Source organism: Pseudorasbora parva, chromosome 6, assembly GCF_024679245.1.
Source record: "Pseudorasbora parva isolate DD20220531a chromosome 6, ASM2467924v1, whole genome shotgun sequence".
Lineage (NCBI taxonomy): Eukaryota > Metazoa > Chordata > Actinopteri > Cypriniformes > Gobionidae > Pseudorasbora > Pseudorasbora parva.
The window spans coordinates 5,352,127-5,373,335 of NC_090177.1; the positions used below are offsets into that span (position 1 = coordinate 5,352,127).

At 40.7% G+C, this 21,209-nt stretch overlaps 1 protein-coding gene across 3 annotated transcripts in view; it reads right to left on the reverse strand.

The window, feature by feature from the left end:
• Window positions 1-278: 278 nt before the first annotated feature.
• LOC137078303 (cyclin-dependent kinase-like 5) overlaps window positions 279-21,209 on the reverse strand; it is a 121,654-nt gene continuing 100,723 nt past the window's right edge. Inside the window, exons 13-19 of one of the 3 annotated variants that reach the window (XM_067445480.1) lie at window positions 20,912-21,013; window positions 20,569-20,674; window positions 20,013-20,106; window positions 15,351-15,456; window positions 13,679-13,801; window positions 6,274-6,462; window positions 279-1,674 (exon numbers count right to left, since the gene is read on the reverse strand). In XM_067445480.1, the coding sequence (XP_067301581.1) occupies window positions 1,354-1,674; window positions 6,274-6,462; window positions 13,679-13,801; window positions 15,351-15,456; window positions 20,013-20,106; window positions 20,569-20,674; window positions 20,912-21,013 (1,041 nt within the window). In that variant the 3' untranslated portion in view covers window positions 279-1,353. The remainder of the gene's footprint in view (window positions 1,675-6,273; window positions 6,463-13,678; window positions 13,802-15,350; window positions 15,457-20,012; window positions 20,107-20,568; window positions 20,675-20,911; window positions 21,014-21,209) is intronic. The other 2 variants (XM_067445481.1, XM_067445482.1) reach the window with 2 other exon arrangements.

Genomic DNA, 21,209 nt, shown 5'->3' on the forward strand with positions numbered 1-21,209 from the left:
AATCCATTTGATCACATTATGAGAACATTTTAGAATGGTCAGAGAACGTACAAAAGTAACATTTACCATTAAAAGTTTTGGCGCCAATTAAACAGCAGCTCTATTAATGTCACCGGAAGAGCGTTTGCTCATGTTCCCGGTCAGCTGGGATGAATCTGAAAGCAGAATGAGATGCATATGGCTGATGCTCCGGGACGTCCCGGCGTTTGACATCTCATGTACTCAACTGACATATGAATCATTAAAGCACATACAGTACACACATGAAAACCAGCCGAGAGCGCACAACACGCCTCCAGGTACCGTGATCTTTATTTAGAAGGATTATCTGGCAAATGTGAAATTACATATTGCATAAAATTAATGAATTATATTCTTATTATTTCTCCTCCTCCTCCTCCTCCTCGTGAACACACACACTGGCTCTATTTCCCTAAACAGAAACGTCAACCGATCTAAAGAGCTTCGACATCTAATATCCAGATATTGCATGTAAAACTGTATTTGCAGTGTTCAGAGAACTCTATACCTGAGGGAATCAAAGACTGATCGATTTAGTAAAAATGAACTTGCTTTAAGAATGAAAAGGCATCATATGCTTGGATTTGTGTGTTTTTTTGCAGTGGATCTCAATGGCCAGCAGGCGGCGCCACGCCACTTCATATGATTTGGTCAGATTTGTTCGACGTTTTTGCTTCAATTGTCATTTAAAAGGCTTGAGAGATTTCACTGGCTGTGATTTGCACAGACTCACAAAAGACCCACACGAGCCCAGACAGCGCACGTACGTCTCCCTCCGGACCAGCCTTCGTCATCTCAAAGGACATTCACAACCAACACACACACACTTTTAAAGTAACGTACGCGCGCTACCTGGGAAGCAAACACACACAGAATCACGCATTCTTACCAATAATTACAGTTATTCTTATTATCTACTGATATTCACTGAATTGTAAACAGAAAATACTCAAAGACAAAGTCATAATATCTACTGTAGTCTTATTCTAGAGCTATAAAATAAATGTCAATACTGTTGTCTATGCTTTTTAGCCAAATATAAGTTATTATGCAGAATCAGATTATATATATATATATATACTACAACCAGAGTAGAAACTAAAGCCTGCACGTACAGTGCTATACATATATATATTTATATATTCCCATTTACATAGCGATATAATCATCCTTTAGACTGTAGTTATCCAATAACAAAAAAATACTGTAATTACATAAATAATACAAGAAGTGCTATCAAATATTAAAAACTAAAAAAGCCAACAAAAATAAAGATGGTGACATATAGGCCTACCCTTAATACATAAGAAGAAAGGGTCCGTGAGGGGCCGCTCACAGAGCCGTCTCTTTAAGGTCATTCAGGTTTGGCAAACGCGAGCGAAAGTGCCGAGCGAAGCCTTGTTTGGAGGTCAGCTGCTCGGGATACGGGTTTCCCTCGGGACGGCCCAGAGCGCTGGAGTGCCAGCCGGACTCCAGGGGCCCCGGGGTCGCGTACGCAGGCTGCCGGCCCTTGAGGCCTCGGGGCTCCGCGAAACTCCCGCCTTTGGAGGAGGACTGAGGGGGCGGAGGGTAGTGGAGATCTGCGGAGGTTTGGTTGGAGGACGAGGACGAGGAGGTGGTGAGGTGAAGAAGCTTCCGCAGAGACTTCAGAGGCTGAGACAAAGCGGTGATTATTGATTAGACTCATTTATACAGCACACAATGTTATGTAGATCAATTATTTAGATGTCATTTAATGGTTTAGTTGACCCAAAAATAAAATGTCTGTCATTAACTCCTCCCCCTAATGTCGTTCCACACCCGTAAGACCTCCGTTCATCTTCACACACAGTTTAAGATATTTTATATTTAGTCTGAGAGTGTATGCAAGTGTATGCACACTATACTGTCCATGTCCAGAAAGGGAATAAAAACATCATCACAGTAGTCCATATGAGACATCAGTGGGTTAATTAGAGTCTCTTGAAGCATCGGAAATACATTTGGGTCCAAAAATAACAAAAACTACGACTTTATTCAGCATTGTCTTCTCTTGTGGGTTTGTTTTAAATCCTCAAATAAAGATTCAAACGGTTATGAATCAGCGAATTGATTCATGATTCGGCGATCCGTTGACATTGGTGTGTGAAGATGAACGGAGGTCTTACGGGTGTGGAGCGACATTAGGGGGAGGAGTTAATGACAGACATTTCATTTTTGGGTGAACTAACCCTTTTAAGAACAAGTTATAAAAATGTGATATAATTCATATATTATTTGTTTATATTATCAAAAACTTATTGTTTTTATAGTTCATATATAATTGATTTATATTATGAATAATTTATAAATAACTTGTTTGGTTTTAATTTAATGCGTAACTATTAAAAACTTAATCTAGTTATATAATTTTTATATCATTTGTTAATAGTTTATAGTAGCATATTACTTAGATGTGATTTTAATGCGTAATGTATTTTTATGTAATGTAATCCTTGTTTCTTAAAAATGAACGTTTTAATAGTTCATATATAATTGATTTAGCCTCTAACACTCAGGGCCATTTTTTGGATTTCCGCCTGGATTTGGCCGACCCAAATTGAAAAGCCTCCCATACACACATACAGTGGTCTAGGTTCACAATGTTGGTGTCATTATACAGGAAACCCTTTAAAGTTACAAAAAACACTGCTAAAAGTGATAAACATGTTAGCATATGTTGTCTAAGCTGTAATAACCCCCCAAAAAAGTAGGCGCTTTTTGATTTTTTATCTCCATAAATTCAGTTTTGAAACTGTGTGTAACTCAGGCCTGTGTGCTCTAGGACCCTGCAGACAGTTTGGGCTGCTTCCACTAAATTACAGAAAATAGTGGAAAAAAGAAGTTTGTCTGTGTCATATTGTATGACAGATTTACTCAAATGGGTCTGAAGGGATGACCCCCCTTTTCAATCAGCTCAACTTGGATGATGCGACGGCAGCCACAGTACAACGGCGCCAGTGCGCTCACTACACACCAGCGAAAGGTGGAGAGGAGAGAGGGTGATAGAGACAATTCAGTGGATGGGGATTATTAGGAGGCCATGATTGGTAAGGGCCAATCAAGGGAATTTGGCCAGGACACCGGGGTTACACCCCTACTCTTTTACGAGAAGTGCCATGGGATTTTTAATGACCACAGAGAGTCAGCACCTCGGTTTAACGTCTCATCCGAAGGACGGTGCTCTTTGACAGTATAGTGTCCCCATCACTATCCTGGGGCGTTAGGACCCACACAGACCACAGGGTGAGCACCCCTGCTGGCCTCACTAACACCTCTACCAGCAGCTCCTGGTTTTCCCAGTTGGTCTCCCATCCAGGTACTAACCAGGCTCAGCCCTGCTTAGCTTCAGTGGGAAACCAGTCTTGGGCTACAGGGTGATATGGCTGCTTACATGTTGCTCACTTTTAGCAGTGTTTTATGTAACTTTAAAGGGTTTCCTGTAAAATGACACCAACATTGTGAACCTAGACCACTGTATGTGTGTATGGGAGGCTTTTCAATTTGGGTCGGCCAAATCCAGGCGGAAATGACATCAGAGTAATTTAGTGTAAATACATTACTTTGTGTAAAACAAATGCCAAAGTGATGCATATCTCCAGAAAGTAGAGCCTCTAAGCTTTCAAATGGTTTGACATCAGAGCTCCTCCACAGACATTTAAAATGGAAAGTAAATACATGACGATGTCATTTTCGACCCTGTACCGGGTCCTCGGAGTTTGAATAATATAAAAATAACTTGTTTAGTTTTAATTTAATGCATAACTTCTAAAAATTAAAAAATGAATCTTGTTATATAATTTTGTATATAATTTGTTTAGTTCATTAAATGCATAATTTGTAAAAATCAAAAACGGAATATTTTTATATAATGTGCATATAATTTATATGTAATTTAATCCATACTTCTTAAAAATCAAAAACTGAATGTTTTAATAGTTCATATCTAATTGATTCAATGAATAATTTATAAATAACTTGTTAAGTTTTAATTTAATGCATTATTTCTAAAAATTAAAGACTGAAACTCGTTATATAATTTATATATAATTTGTTTATGCCTTATTTTTAAAAATCAAAAACAGATTTTTTAAAAATATTATTTGCATATGATTTATATGAAATTGAATGCATGAATCTTTTTATAAAATGTATACATTTTATTTATATAATGTATATAATTATATTTCATTTAATTCTTAATTCATAAAAATCAAAAACGGAATGTTTTAATCGTTTATATATAATTACTTTATATAATGAACAATGTATATATAACTTTAGTTATAATTTAATACATAACCTCTAAATCTTCAATTTATTTATTTAATTTAATTCATAATTTATAAAAACCAAAAACGTATATAAAAACATTATTTCTATGTAATTTAATCCATAATTCAGAAAAATTATATAGTTTACATATATTTCAATTATATAATTTATATTTTTTATTTGTAGGTAATTTAATCTGTAACTAATAAAAACTGAGTTTTTTTAAACATATTTATATATCATTTATTTAAACGTGTCTATCATTTATTTATAACTTATTCATATATAATTTAATGCATGATTTATAGAATCACAAACTGACTCTTTTGATTATATAACACTGAGCTGTAACCACACAAGTGTACTATTAATAAACATTTTTACTGTGTAGGTTTTTCAGAACTAGCTAGTGAGAGTTATATTAACAATTCCATTTCAAACATTAAAAATAATTTAATATGGATTAATATGTACTAGAATAAATGTATATAATTATTAATCATTATGTAATTCACAGACTGTTTTTATTAAAATGATGTATAAGTAATGTACACTCACCTAAAGGATTATTAGGAACACCTGTTCAATTTCCCATGAATGCAATTATCTAATCAACCAATCACATGGCAGTTGCTTCAAAGCATTTAGGGGTGTGGTCCTGGTCAAGACAATCTCCTGAACTCCAAACTGAATGTCAGAATGGGAAAGAAAGGTGATTTAAGCAATTTTGAGCGTGGCATGGTTGTTGGTGCCAGACGGGCCGGTCTGAGTATTTCACAATCTGATCAGTTACTGGGATTTTCACACACAACCATCTCTAGGGTTTACAAAGAATGGTGTGAAAAGGGAAAAACATCCAGTATGCGGCAGTCCTATGAGAGAAAATGCCTTGTTGATGCTCGAGGTCAGAGGAGAATGGGCCGACTGATTCAAGCTGATAGAAGAGCAACTTTGACTGAAATAACCACTCGTTACAACCGAGGTATGCAGCAAAGCATTTGTGAAGCCACAACACACACAACCTTGAGGCGGATGGGCTACAACAGCAGAAGACCCCACCGGGTACCACTCATCTCCACTACATTAGGAAAAAGAGGCTACAATTTGCACAGGCTCACCAAAATTGGACAGTTGAAGACTGGAAAAATGTTGCCTGGTCTGATGAGTCTCGATTTCTGTTGAGACATTCAGATGGTAGAGTCAGAATTTTGTGTAAATAGAATGAGAACATGGATCCATCATGCCTTGTTACCACTGTGCAGGCTGGTGGTGGTGGTGGTGTAATGGTGTGGGGGATGTTTTCTTGGCACACTTTAGGCCCCTTAGTGCCAATTGGGCATCGTTTAAATGCCACGGCCTACCTGAGCATTGTTTCTGACCATGTCCATCCCTTTATGACCACCATGGCCCCATCCTCTGATGGCTACTTCCAGCAGGATAATGCACCATGTCACAAAGCTCGAATCATTTCAAATTGGTTTCTTGAACATGACAATGAGTTGACTGTACTAAAATGGCCGCCACAGTCACCAGATCTCAACCCAATAGAGCATCTTTGGGATGTGGTGGAACGGGAGCTTCGTGCCCTGGATGTGCATCCCACAAATCTCCATCAACTGCAAGATGCTCTCCTATCAATATGGGCCAACATTTCTAAAGAATGCTTTCAGCACCTTGTTGAATCAATGCCACGTAGAATTAAGGCAGTTCTGAAGGCGAAAGGGTCAAACACAGTATTAGTATGTGCTCCTAATAATCCTTTAGGTGAGTGTATATCTGTAATAAAAATTATTTTTATTTTATTATCTTATTCTTTTATATCATTACAATCCCGTTCAAAAGTTTGGTGTCATGAAGATATTAATACTATTAACACTTTTATTCATCAAGGAGGCATTAAATTGATCAGAAGTGACAGATTGAATTAGTCACACTTCATATGTATAAATGTAAAGATACCTGTGAGTGAGTGTCAGGTGTTCTCTCCACGGGCCAGTCAGTGTCCCGCTCCCGCTCCTGATCCTGCTCCCGCTCCCTTTCCCGGCTGCGCTCCCGATCTCGGCTGCGAGTGCGATGTCTGCTGCCCTGATGTCCGTACGACCGCGACGACTTCTGAATTAGCACCTGATCCGGCCCCTCACTCGGCACCTGACCAATCACACGGCGTTACAGAGCTGTCAATCATCCACAAACTTTAATATTACAACTAAGCCAAAATAACAGAAAACAACAGCCCGGGAGAGAAGCATAATCATTGTGTTCTAACATGGATGGATTTTATAAATATGCTGATACTTATTCTTAATATTACTTTTTATGATGATGATGATGGTGGTGCTGATGGAGGTGGTGATGATTATTAACCAGATTAGTCACATCATCATCATAATCACCATCACTATCACCAGGAAATCTGATTCCAGATGACTCCGGATAAAATCATTCCACCACTTTATTCAATAATTTTTCAAGTTTATTTAAATAGCGCTTTTCACAAGACTTTTCAAAATAGCTTTGCAGAAATTCACACCCTTCCATTTTTTTAAATTCTATTTTTATAGGTAAATCTCAACATTTAACCCTGGGTAAAGGAACGTTTTATATTTGTAATTTAGAAGCAGTGTTAGCACCAATTTTAACCCCAGGAAAAAAAAAGTAGAGGTGCTAACCCTGCTTCTAAATTACAAGTATAAAACGTTCCTTTACCCGGGGTTAGAAGCGGTGCTAATCCCTCTTCTAAATTAAAAGTATAAAACGTTCCTTTACCCGGGGTTAAAAGCGGTGCTAATCCCTCTTCTAAATTAAAAGTATAAAACGTTCCTCTACCCGGGGTTAAAAGCGGTGCTAATCCCTCTTCTAAATTAAAAGTATAAAACGTTCCTCTACCCGGGGTTAAAAGCGGTGCTAATCCCTCTTCTAAATTAAAAGTATAAAACGTTCCTTTTCCCTTGGGTTAAAAGCGGTGCTAATCCATCTTCTAAATTAAAAGTATAAAACGTTCCTCTACCCGGGGTTAAAAGCGGTGCTAATCCATCTTCTAAATTAAAAGTATGAAGCGTTCCTCTACCCGGGGTTAAAAGCGGTGCTAATCCATCTTCTAAATTAAAAGTATAAAACGTTCCTTAACCCGGGGTCAAAAGCGGTGCTAATCCCTCTTCTAAATTAAAAGTATAAAACGTTCCTCTACCCGGGGTTAAAAGCGGTGCTAATCCATCTTCTAAATTAAAAGTATAAAACGTTCCTCTACCTGGGGTTAAAAGCAGTGCTAATCCATCTTCTAAATTAAAAGTATGAAGCGTTCCTCTACCCGGGGTTAAAAGCGGTGCTAATCCCTCTTCTAAATTAAAAGTATAAAACGTTCCTTTACCCGGGGTTAAAAGCGGTGCTAATCCATCTTCTAAATTAAAAGTATAAAACGTTCCTTTACCCGGGGTTAAAAGCGGTGCTAATCCATCTTCTAAATTAAAAGTATAAAACGTTCCTTTTCCCTTGGGTTAAAAGTGGTGCTAATCCATCATCTAAATTAAAAGTATAAAGCGTTCCTCTACCCGGGGTTAAAAGCGGTGCTAATCCATCATCTAAATTAAAAGTATAAAACGTTCCTCTACCCGGGGTTAAAAGCGGTGCTAATCCATCATCTAAATTAAAAGTATAAAACGTTCCTCTACCCGGGGTTAAAAGCGGTGCTAATCCATCTTCTAAATTAAAAGTATAAAGCGTTCCTCTACCCGGGGTTAAAAGCGGTGCTAATCCCTCTTCTAAATTAAAAGTATAAAACGTTCCTCTTCCCGGGGTTAAAAGCGGTGCTAATCCATCTTCTAAATTAAAAGTATAAAGCGTTCCTCTACCCGGGGTTAAAAGCGGTGCTAATCCCTCTTCTAAATTAAAAGTACAAAACGTTCCTCTACCCGGGGTTAAAAGCGGTGCTAATCCATCTTCTAAATTAAAAGTATAAAACGTTCCTTTACCCGGGGTTAAAAGCGGTGCTAATCCCTCTTCTAAATTAAAAGTATAAAACGTTCCTTTTCCCTTGGGTTAAAAGCGGTGCTAATCCATCATCTAAATTAAAAGTATAAAACGTTCCTCTACCCAGGGTTAAAAGCGGTGCTAATCCATCTTCTAAATTAAAAGTATAAAGCGTTCCTCTACCCGGGGTTAAAAGCGGTGCTAATCCATCTTCTAAATTAAAAGTATAAAACGTTCCTTAACCCGGGGTTAAAAGCGGTGCTAATCCCTCTTCTAAATTAAAAGTATAAAACGTTCCTCTACTCGGGGTTAAAAGCGGTGCTAATCCCTCTTCTAAATTAAAAGTATAAAACGTTCCTTTACCCGGGGTTAAAAGCTGTGCTAATCCCTCTTTTAAATCAAAAGTATAAAACGTTCCTTTACCCGGGGTTAAAAGCGGTGCTAATCCCTCTTCTAAATTAAAAGTATAAAACATTCCTTTACCTGGGGTTAAAAGCGGTGCTAATCCCTCATCTAAATTAAAAGTATAAAACGTTCCTTTACCCGGGGTTAGAAGCGGTGCTAATCCATCTTCTAAATTAAAAGTAAAAAACGTTCCTTAACCCGGGGTTAAAAGCGGTGCTAATCCCTCTTCTAAATTAAAAGTATAAAACGTTCCTCTACCCGGGGTTAAAAGCGGTGCTAATCCATCTTCTAAATTAAAAGTATAAAACGTTCCTCTACCCGGGGTTAAAAGCGGTGCTAATCCATCTTCTAAATTAAAAGTATAAAACCTTCCTCTACCCGGGGTCAAAAGCGGTGCTAATCCCTCTTCTAAATTAAAAGTATAAAACGTTCCTTTTCCCTTGGGTTAAAAGCGGTGCTAATCCATCTTCTAAATTAAAAGTATAAAACGTTCCTCTACCCGGGGTTAAAAGCGGTGCTAATCCATCTTCTAAATTAAAAGTATGAAGCGTTCCTCTACCCGGGGTTAAAAGCGGTGCTAATCCCTCTTCTAAATTAAAAGTATAAAACGTTCCTCTACCCGGGGTTAAAAGCGGTGCTAATCCATCTTCTAAATTAAAAGTATAAAACGTTCCTTTACCCGGGGTTAAAAGCGGTGCTAATCCCTCTTCTAAATTAAAAGTATAAAACGTTCCTTTTCCCTTGGGTTAAAAGCGGTGCTAATCCCTCTTCTAAATTAAAAGTATAAAACGTTCCTCTACCCGGGGTTAAAAGCGGTGCTAATCCATCATCTAAATTAAAAGTATAAAACGTTTCTCTACCCAGGGTTAAAAGCGGTGCTAATCCCTCTTCTAAATTAAAAGTATAAAACGTTCCTCTACCCGGGGTTAAAAGCGGTGCTAATCCATCTTCTGAATTAAAAGTATAAAACGTTCCTTTACCTGGGGTTAAAAGCGGTGCTAATCCCTCTTCTAAATTAAAAGTATAAAACGTTCCTTTTCCCTTGGGTTAAAAGCGGTGCTAATCCATCATCTAAATTAAAAGTATAAAACGTTCCTCTACCCAGGGTTAAAAGCGGTGCTAATCCATCTTCTAAATTAAAAGTATAAAGCGTTCCTCTACCCGGGGTTAAAAGCGGTGCTAATCCATCTTCTAAATTAAAAGTATAAAACGTTCCTTAACCCGGGGTTAAAAGCGGTGCTAATCCCTCTTCTAAATTAAAAGTATAAAACGTTCCTCTACCCGGGGTTAAAAGCGGTGCTAATCCATCTTCTAAATTAAAAGTATAAAGCGTTCCTCTACCCGGGGTTAAAAGCGGTGCTAATCCATCTTCTAAATTAAAAGTATAAAACGTTCCTTAACCCGGGGTTAAAAGCGGTGCTAATCCCTCTTCTAAATTAAAAGTATAAAACGTTCCTCTACTCGGGGTTAAAAGCGGTGCTAATCCCTCTTCTAAATTAAAAGTATAAAACGTTCCTTTACCCGGGGTTAAAAGCTGTGCTAATCCCTCTTTTAAATCAAAAGTATAAAACGTTCCTCTACCCAGGGTTAAAAGCGGTGCTAATCCCTCATCTAAATTAAAAGTATAAAACGTTCCTTTACCTGGGGTTAAAAGCGGTGCTAATCCCTCATCTAAATTAAAAGTATAAAACGTTCCTTTACCCGGGGTTAAAAGCGGTGCTAATCCCTCTTCTAAATTAAAAGTATAAAACATTCCTTTACCTGGGGTTAAAAGCGGTGCTAATCCCTCATCTAAATTAAAAGTATAAAACGTTCCTTTACCCGGGGTTAGAAGCGGTGCTAATCCATCTTCTAAATTAAAAGTAAAAAACGTTCCTTAACCCGGGGTTAAAAGCGGTGCTAATCCCTCTTCTAAATTAAAAGTATAAAACGTTCCTCTACCCGGGGTTAAAAGCGGTGCTAATCCATCTTCTAAATTAAAAGTATAAAACGTTCCTCTACCCGGGGTTAAAAGCGGTGCTAATCCATCTTCTAAATTAAAAGTATAAAACCTTCCTCTACCCGGGGTCAAAAGCGGTGCTAATCCCTCTTCTAAATTAAAAGTATAAAACGTTCCTTTTCCCTTGGGTTAAAAGCGGTGCTAATCCATCTTCTAAATTAAAAGTATAAAACGTTCCTCTACCCGGGGTTAAAAGCGGTGCTAATCCATCTTCTAAATTAAAAGTATGAAGCGTTCCTCTACCCGGGGTTAAAAGCGGTGCTAATCCCTCTTCTAAATTAAAAGTATAAAACGTTCCTCTACCCGGGGTTAAAAGCGGTGCTAATCCATCTTCTAAATTAAAAGTATAAAACGTTCCTTTACCCGGGGTTAAAAGCGGTGCTAATCCCTCTTCTAAATTAAAAGTATAAAACGTTCCTTTTCCCTTGGGTTAAAAGCGGTGCTAATCCATCATCTAAATTAAAAGTATAAAACGTTCCTCTTCCCGGGGTTAAAAGCGGTGCTAATCCATCTTCTAAATTAAAAGTATAAAGCGTTCCTCTACCCGGGGTTAAAAGCGGTGCTAATCCCTCTTCTAAATTAAAAGTATAAAACGTTCCTCTACCCGGGGTTAAAAGCGGTGCTAATCCATCTTCTAAATTAAAAGTATAAAACGTTCCTTTACCCGGGGTTAAAAGCGGTGCTAATCCCTCTTCTAAATTAAAAGTATAAAACGTTCCTTTTCCCTTGGGTTAAAAGCGGTGCTAATCCCTCTTCTAAATTAAAAGTATAAAACGTTCCTCTACCCGGGGTTAAAAGCGGTGCTAATCCATCATCTAAATTAAAAGTATAAAACGTTCCTCTACCCAGGGTTAAAAGCGGTGCTAATCCCTCTTCTAAATTAAAAGTATAAAACGTTCCTCTACCCGGGGTTAAAAGCGGTGCTAATCCATCTTCTGAATTAAAAGTATAAAACGTTCCTTTACCTGGGGTTAAAAGCGGTGCTAATCCCTCTTCTAAATTAAAAGTATAAAACGTTCCTTTTCCCTTGGGTTAAAAGCGGTGCTAATCCATCATCTAAATTAAAAGTATAAAACGTTCCTCTACCCAGGGTTAAAAGCGGTGCTAATCCATCTTCTAAATTAAAAGTATAAAGCGTTCCTCTACCCGGGGTTAAAAGCGGTGCTAATCCATCTTCTAAATTAAAAGTATAAAACGTTCCTTAACCCGGGGTTAAAAGCGGTGCTAATCCCTCTTCTAAATTAAAAGTATAAAACGTTCCTCTACCCGGGGTTAAAAGCGGTGCTAATCCATCTTCTAAATTAAAAGTATAAAACGTTCCTTTACCCGGGGTTAAAAGCGGTGCTAATCCATCTTTTAAATTAAAAGTATAAAACGTTCCTCTACCCGGGGTTAAAAGCGGTGCTAATCCCTCTTCTAAATTAAAAGTTTAAAATGTTCCTTTACCCGGGGTTAAAAGCTGTGCTAATCCCTCTTTTAAATTAAAAGTATAAAACGTTCCTCTACCCAGGGTTAAAAGCGGTGCTAATCCCTCATCTAAATTAAAAGTATAAAACGTTCCTTTACCCGGGGCTAAAAGCGGTGCTAATCCCTCTTCTAAATTAAAAGTATAAAACGTTCCTTTACCCGGGGTTAAAAGCGGTGCTAATCCCTCTTCTAAATTAAAAGTATAAAACGTTCCTTTACCCGGGGTTAAAAGCGGTGCTAATCCCTCTTCTAAATTAAAAGTATAAAACATTCCTTTACCCGGGGTTAAAAGCGGTGCTAATCCCTCATCTAAATTAAAAGTATAAAACGTTCCTTTACCCGGGGTTAGAAGCGGTGCTAATCCATCTTCTAAATTAAAAGTAAAAAACGTTCCTTAACCCGGGGTTAAAAGCAGTGCTAATCCCTCTTCTAAATTAAAAGTATAAAACGTTCCTCTACCCGGGGTTAAAAGCGGTGCTAATCCATCTTCTAAATTAAAAGTATAAAACGTTCCTTTACCCGGGGATAAAAGCGGTGCTAATCCCTCTTCTAAATTAAAAGTATAAAACGTTCCTCTACCCGGGGTTAAAAGCGGTGCTAATCCATCTTCTAAATTAAAAGTATAAAACGTTCCTCTACCCGGGGTTAAAAGCGGTGCTAATCCATCTTCTAAATTAAAAGTATAAAACGTTCCTTTACCCGGGGTTAAAAGCGGTGCTAATCCCTCTTCTAAATTAAAAGTATAAAACGTTCCTTTACTCGGGGTTAAAAGCGGTGCTAATCCCTCTTCTAAATTAAAAGTATAAAACGTTCCTCTACCCAGGGTTAAAAGCGGTGCTAATCCATCTTCTAAATTAAAAGTATAAAACGTTCCTTTACCCGGGGTTAAAAGCGGTGCTAAACCCTCTTCTAAATTAAAAGTATAAAACGTTCCTTTACCCAGGGTTAAAAGCTGTGCTAATCCCTCTTTTAAATCAAAAGTATAAAACGTTCCTCTACCCAGGGTTAAAAGCGTGCAGTGTGAAAAGCCCTTAATAAAACCATGATACTTACACATCATGTACACTTTACAATAAAGTGTATTTGGAATTTCGGAAATTAGAAATTAGGGGATTTTTCTTTTTAAATATCATAAAAATAAATGTCAAAAAATCATACAAATTTGGCTTTGATATTTCTTCATGCAGAATATCATTTCTTTCTATTTTCTTATGATTTTGGGGGGACATGATTTCATCAGTTTCACCCTCATGTATTTACTTCAGTCCGTTTCTGTGGACTTCAAAATCAAATGGAAAATTCTCTCACATGCAAATCACAGGATGCAAATATGACCCCATGCGTCCGTTAATTGTGCATTTGTCGGAGTCAGTCTCAGATGGCTGATGACATCACAGATCTGACAACCAATGACGAGACAAGTACCCAGGCCACTTCAACATAACTGATTAGTGTTGTTAATTCATGCAGCGAGAGCGGTTTAGTTGGCAGTGTGTTAGAGGCGTATGTATGGAGACTCATGTATACCATCGGTGTGGCCACTAGAGGACGCACTCTCTCAGAGGAGCTCCGTGTGAAGCTCCTCTGAGAGTGAAAAAGAGGAAAGAGAGATTTTCTCATGACTGGAACTCGCTCTTCAGCAGTGTCTTTCTGCAATACAAGAGGCACAAAACTCACACAGAGACTCAATACTGGAGATCTGCGACCCGACTCCACTTCAGACCGACAGAGAATTTCAGCAATAATTATGTGTCTGATTATGGTTTACAGAAAAAAGATAATTAAAAAATTTGAAAAGAGTTCATATTTAATGATGAATCCAATTAAATATTATGAACTAGTTTTATTTTGATAAAACTTCTATTAGTTTATATATATATATATATGTCTACATAGACATAGTTTTTATGTATGTCTACATACATAGACATAGTTTTCATTAATTTTACTGAAGTTTTAGTCATTTTAGTACTACACATTTAAAAAAACAAAAACAAAAACAAAAAAACAGAAAACTGGTGAGCCTGAGGGATTTCAACTTTCTAGAAACAATTGAATATTGATTAGGGTTTATAATTAGTTATAAAAATTATTCTAAATAGTTTGTGTTAATTTTAAAAGGTTTCATACAATAACAAATAAAAAAAATTATCTTTTAAAATAAAAATATGATTATCACTGAACAAGGACTTTAAAGTATTTGGACTGGACTGGACTGGACTGGACTGGACTGGACTGGACTGGACTGGACTGGACTGGACTGGACTGGACTGGACTGGACTGAAATGAAATGAAATGAAATGAAATGAAATGAAATGAAATGAAATGAAATGAAATAATGAAATAATGAAATGAAATGAAATGAAATAATGAAATGAAATGAAATAATAAATGAAATGAAATGAAATGAAATGAAATGATGAAATGAAATGAAATGAAATGAAATGAAATGAAATGAAATGGAATGGAATGGACTGGACTGGAATGGACTGGAATGGAATGGAATGGAATGGAATGGACTGGACTGGACTGGACTGGACTGGAATGAAATGGACTGGACTGGACTGGACTGGACTGGACTGGACTGGAATGGAATGGAATGGAATGGACTGGACTGGACTGGACTGGAATGGACTGGACTGGACTGGACTGGACTGGACTGGACTGGAATGGAATGGACTGGACTGGATTGGACTGGACTGGACTGGAATGGAATGGAATGGAATGGACTGGATTGGAATGGAATGGACTGGATTGGAATGGATTGGAATGGAATGGAATGGAATGGACTGGACTGGACTTGAATGGAATGGAATAGAATGGAATCATATAGAATATAATAAAAATTGCATAAAAGAGAAGAACAGAACAGAACAGAACTTTTGTGGTGGTTCTATGCTGCGTTTTGGAGGTGGTCTATCAGATATGGTTGTAGAAAAGAGCAGCGTGATTATTCTACATTTCTGTTGCGTTTCACAGAAACAATAACATCATGTGTATGTGTGTTTAATGACATAAGGGGAATAGATCATGACAGAATTGATATGAGTTGATATGAGCTATTGGTTTAAAATGTTAACGGTTGAGTCGGGTGACAAACTCTCCATTACGGACTGGGTTTAGACTCTACTAGTCACTCACACACACACATTTACCTGTGATACATTAAACACGTAAACACACACACACACACACTCACGGTTTGTGGCTTCTTTTTCTTCTTCTTCATGGACCTGAAGAAGCCTTGTTTCTCTTTCTCTTTGGTCGGTTCTGGAGGGCTCACGTTCAGTGTCTCAGACCCCGTCCTCATCAAACAAGACACTTACAATGTCAATAAAACTGACGCTTACAATCCGCCATTACATTATACTAATGTTTCTATTAATATTCTGAATTTGTTTCGGTTTTAATATTTTACATTTTCATTTCGGTTAAAGGTGCACTATGTAGTATTTTTGCAGTAACATATCCAAAAACCACTAGGCCAGTGTTATATATTTTGTTCAGTTGAGTACTTACAACATCCCAAATGTTTCCAACTATTTGTAAATTGTGAGAAAATTGCTATTTTAACTAAGGACGGGACGTGTCAATATAGTGTTTGAGGGAGTCACTTGTCAATTGCGTCATTTCTGCGCTACCCTCGGTTTTATTCTGCAGAAGCGATTTACTCTTAGCAGTGTGAACGTCACAGCAGCGCCGAGCGAACGCACAGAGTAACGTCATAACAATTTTAAACACACTTAAATGTATCTAATATGATAAACAGAGCTGCTTTACCTCATAATCATAACTGGAAAAAGCGGTAGTGCGCGCGCCCGGCCACTGTGTCCCATCCCGTCATAATAAAAGTCCCGGTGCTCGCGAGGCGGGCATTAGTTTAACAATCGCTCCAGCGGCCGTGCTCAGCTCCTCAACACTCGGTCCTGCTCTGCTTCACTACAGTAACGTTAATAACCAATCGCTCCAGCGGCCGTGCTCAGCTCCTCAACACTCAGTCCTGCTCTACTTCACTACAGTAACGTTAATAACCAATCGCTCCAGCGGCCGTGCTCAGCTCCTCAACACTCGGTCCTGCTCTGCTTCACTACAGTAACGTTAATAACCAATCGCTCCAGCGGCCGTGCTCAGCTCCTCAACACTCGGTCCTGCTCTGCTTCACTACAGTAACGTTAATAACCAATCGCTCCAGCGGCCGTGCTCAGCTCCTCAACACTTGGTCCTGCTCTGCTTCACTACAGTAACGTTAATAACCAATCGCTCCAGCGGCCGTGCTCAGCTCCTCAACACTCGGTCCTGCTCTGCTTCACTACAGTAACGTTAATAACCAATCGCTCCAGCGGCCGTGTGCAGCTCCTCAACACTCGGTCCTGCTCTGCTTCACTACAGTAACGTTAATAACCAATCGCTCCAGCGATCGTGTTCAGCTCCTCAACACTCGGTGCTGCTCTGCTTCACTACAGTAACGTTAATAACCAATCGCTCCAGAGGCCGTGCTCAGCTCCTCAACACTCGGTCCTGCTCTGCTTCACTACAGTAACGTTAATAACCAATCGCTCCAGCGGCCGTGCTCAGCTCCTCAACACTCGGTCCTGCTCTGCTTCACTACAGTAACGTTAATAACCAATCGCTCCAGCGGCCATGCTCAGCTCCTCAACACTCGGTCCTGCTCTGCTTCACACTACAGTAACGTTAATAACCAATCGCTCCAGCGGCCGTGCTCAGCTGCTCAACACTCGGTCCTGCTCTGCTTCACTACAGTAACGTTAATAACCAATCGCTCCAGCAGCCGTGCTCAGCTCCTCAACACTCGGTCCTGCTCTGCTTCACTACAGTAACGTTAATAACCAATCGCTCCAGCGGCCGTGCTCAGCTCCTCAACACTCGGTCCTGCTCTGCTTCACTACAGTAACGTTAATAACCAATCGCTCCAGCGGCCGTGCTCAGCTCCTCAACACTCGGTCCTGCTCTGCTTCACTACAGTAACGTTAATAACCAATCGCTCCAGCGGCCATGCTCAGCTCCTCGACACTCGGTCCTGCTCTGCTTCACTACAGTAACGTTAATAACCAATCGCTCCAGCGGCCGTGCTCAGCTCCTCAACACTTGGTCCTGCTCAGCTTCACTACAGTAACATTAATAACCAATCGCTCCAGCGGCCGTGTTCAGCTCCTCGACACTCGGTCCTGCTCTGCTTCACTACAGTAACGTTAATAACCAATCGCTCCAGCGGCCGTGGTCAGCTCCTCGACACTCGGTCCTGCTCTGCTTCACTACAGTAACGTTAATAACCAATCGCTCCAGCTGCCGTGTTCAGCTCCTCAACACTCGGTCCTGCTCTGCTTCACTACAGTAACGTTAATAACCAATCGCTCCAGCGGCCGTGTGCAGCTCCTCAACACTCGGTCCTGCTCTGCTTCACTACAGTAACGTTAATAACCAATCGCTCCAGCGGTCGTGTTCAGCTCCTCAACACTCGGTGCTGCTCTGCTTCACTACAGTAACGTTAATAACCAATCGCTCCAGAGGCCGTGTTCAGCTCCTCAACACTCGGTGCTGCTCTGCTTCACTACAGTAACGTTAATAACCAATCGCTCCAGAGGCCGTGCTCAGCTCCTCAACACTCGGTACTGCTCTGCTTCACTACAGTAACGTTAACAACCAATCGCTCCAGCGGCCGTGCTCAGCTCCTCAACACTCGGTGCTGCTCTGCTTCACTACAGTAACGTTAATAACCAATCACTCCAGCGGTCGTGTTCAGCTCCTCAACACTCGGTGCTGCTCTGCTTCACTACAGTAACGTTAATAACCAATTGCTCCAGAGGCCGTGCTCAGCTCCTCAACACTCGGTCCTGCTCTGCTTCACTACAGTAATGTTAATAACCAATCGCTCCAGCGGCCGTGCTCAGCTCCTCAACACTCGGTCCTGCTCTGCTTCACTACAGTAACGTTAATAACCAATCGCTCCAGCGGCCGTGCTCAGCTCCTCAACACTCGGTCCTGCTCTGCTTCACACTACAGTAACGTTAATAACCAATCGCTCCAGCGGCTGTGCTCAGCTCCTTAACACTCGGTCCTGCTCTGCTTCACTAGAGTAACGTTAATAACCAATCGCTCCAGTGGCCGTGCTCAGCTCCTCAACACTCGGTCCTGCTCTGCTTCACTACAGTAACGTTAATAACCAATCGCTCCAGCGGCCGTGCTCAGCTCCTCAACACTCGGTCCTGCTCTGCTTCACTACAGTAACGTTAATAACCAATCGCTCCAGCGGCCGTGTGCAGCTCCTCAACACTCGGTCCTGCTCTGCTTCACTACAGTAACGTTAATAACCAATCGCTCCAGCGGTCGTGTTCAGCTCCTCAACACTCGGTGCTGCTCTGCTTCACTACAGTAACGTTAATAACCAATCGCTCCAGAGGCCGTGCTCAGCTCCTCAACACTCGGTCCTGCTCTGCTTCACTACAGTAACGTTAATAACCAATCGCTCCAGCGGCCGTGCTCAGCTCCTCAACACTCGGTCCTGCTCTGCTTCACTACAGTAACGTTAATAACCAATCGCTCCAGCGGCCGTGCTCAGCTCCTCAACACTCGGTCCTGCTCTGCTTCACACTACAGTAACGTTAATAACCAATCGCTCCAGCGGCCGTGCTCAGCTCCTTAACACTCGGTCCTGCTCTGCTTCACTACAGTAACGTTAATAACCAATCGCTCCAGCGGCCGTGCTCAGCTCCTTAACACTCGGTCCTGCTCTGCTTCACTACAGTAACGTTAATAACCAATCGCTCCAGCGGCCGTGCTCAGCTCCTCAACACTCGGTCCTGCTCTGCTTTACACTACAGTAACGTTAATAACCAATCGCTCCAGCGGCCGTGCTCAGCTCCTCAACACTCGGTCCTGCTCTGCTTCACACTACAGTAACGTTAATAACCAATCGCTCCAGCGGCCGTGCTCAGCTCCTCAACACTCGATCCTGCTCTGCTTCACTACAGTGACTTTAATAACCAATCGCTCCAGCGGCCGTGCTCAGCTCCTCAACACTCGGTCCTGCTCTGCTTCGCACTACAGTAACGTTAATAACCAATCGCTCCAGCGGCCGTGCTCAGCTCCTCAACACTCGGTCCTGCTCTGCTTCACACTACAGTAACGTTAATAACCAATCGCTCCAGCGGTCGTGCTCAGCTCCTCAACACTCTGTCCTGCTCTGCTTCACTATAGTAACGTTAATAACCAATCCCTCCAGCGGCCGCGCTCAGCTCCTCAACACTCGGTCCTGCTCTGCTTCATTACAGTAACGTTAATAACCAATCGCTCCAGCGGCCGCGCTCAGCTCCTCAACACTCGGTCCTGCTCTGCTTCACTATAGTAACGTTAATAACCAATCGCTCCAGCAGCCGTGCTCAGCTCCACAACACTCGGTCCTGCTCTGCTTCACTACAGTAACGTTAATAACCAAACGCTCCAGCAGCCGTGCTCAGCTCCTCAACACTCGGTCCTGCTCTGCTTCACTACAGTAAAGTTAATAACCACATCCATGAACATGATTTCTGCCCGAGTCCTATTTTCCCCCGGTTGTGAGGTGAAGACCACATGTCCCAAGATACTGCGCACACACTTTGCGTCATCAAACTACACCTTTGTTTAGAATAGGCGCCCTCCAGTGGACGGAAAGTTGCATAGTGCACCTTTAAAGTGTTTATAATTTTAACACTTTATTTGTTTATTCCAAGCACTGGAAACTTATTATTCACTGTTATCACAGAATTTGTTTATTCAAATAAAATTTTGGTGGAGCCAAATAAAAGTAGCACATATAAAACAAAACAAAAATCAAAAACAGAGAGCGTAAGCGCTCCATCCTCACCAAGGGTCATAGGTCGGTTGGTGTATGTTGTGGCTGTTGTCCATCGTGACCCCTGAACTCTCGTGGAACGAGTTATCAGGTCTGGGTGACGGCACTGGTGAAAACAGGAAAACATAAAGAGACCTGGAACCAGTGACCTTTAAAATAAAGTGTTTAAAAAAGCGATATTGCACTTAACTAATGCATTACTTCTCACTCGCTCTCTTTCTCTTCCAACAACAACCGTTTGGATTCTTTTTTATTCAAAGTGGTATTTTTATTGCTGTTGTTTTTTGATTGTCTTCCCAACACAGTTAGCATGCAATAACTATATTGCAGTAAACACGGCGACGCATGCAGTTTTCTTGATTATAATGGGATCTAATTGAGTTGTTTGGCGCCTGCCGTGTAGACTGTGTTGAGCGTGGCACACAGAGAGCGTACAGAGAGGTTTTCAATTGCATTTGTTGATAAATAAATTAGACAACATAATAAAATTAAACATGTTACTTTGCAGCATGCCACCCTAATCGCCATCTATAAGATATGTTGAAATAAAAAGCAGGATTTGACTGACCCCTGTAGAAGCTCCCGACCCGCCGCGGCACAGATTCGGCGTACATCATGCGGTTCTCTTTGGCCGATCCACTGTCATCGGCAAGCTGCTCGTGATACACGCCTCCCTGCAGCACCAACATTCGTCACAGACGTGTTTCAAGCAGAAACTAACACTAAGGACATTATGTGGCATGAACATTGAAGATTTCCCCTCGGCATAAACTCAGAATGCACAAACCAAAATGCCACCTTCAAGAATGAGAGAGCAAAGCAAATAGGAGAATGGGCAGCAGAAGGAGGAATATGGAGAGAAAGAGGTAAAGAGACAGAGAGAAAGAGGGAGAAAGCGGGATGGTGCGGACCTCGCTTTTTTGCCGTGGTGCGTGAAAGGTGGTGGTGTTGTCCCGTGTGGACTCCCGGATTAAAGGCCGTGTGTGACTGACCTCTGCGGCCGCGGGGTCGGTCTGTTTATGGAGAGATGAGAGCAGGTGAAGCATAAAGCGCCAGCACACATTCATATGATCACTCAAACTACACACACACACATGATCTGTTACAAACCCTAGTGAGCTGGCCATCTAGACAACATTCGTAGACATATTAAACTATGGAAAGGATTGGATGGGACTGGATTTATGGATTGGATTGGACTAGATTAGA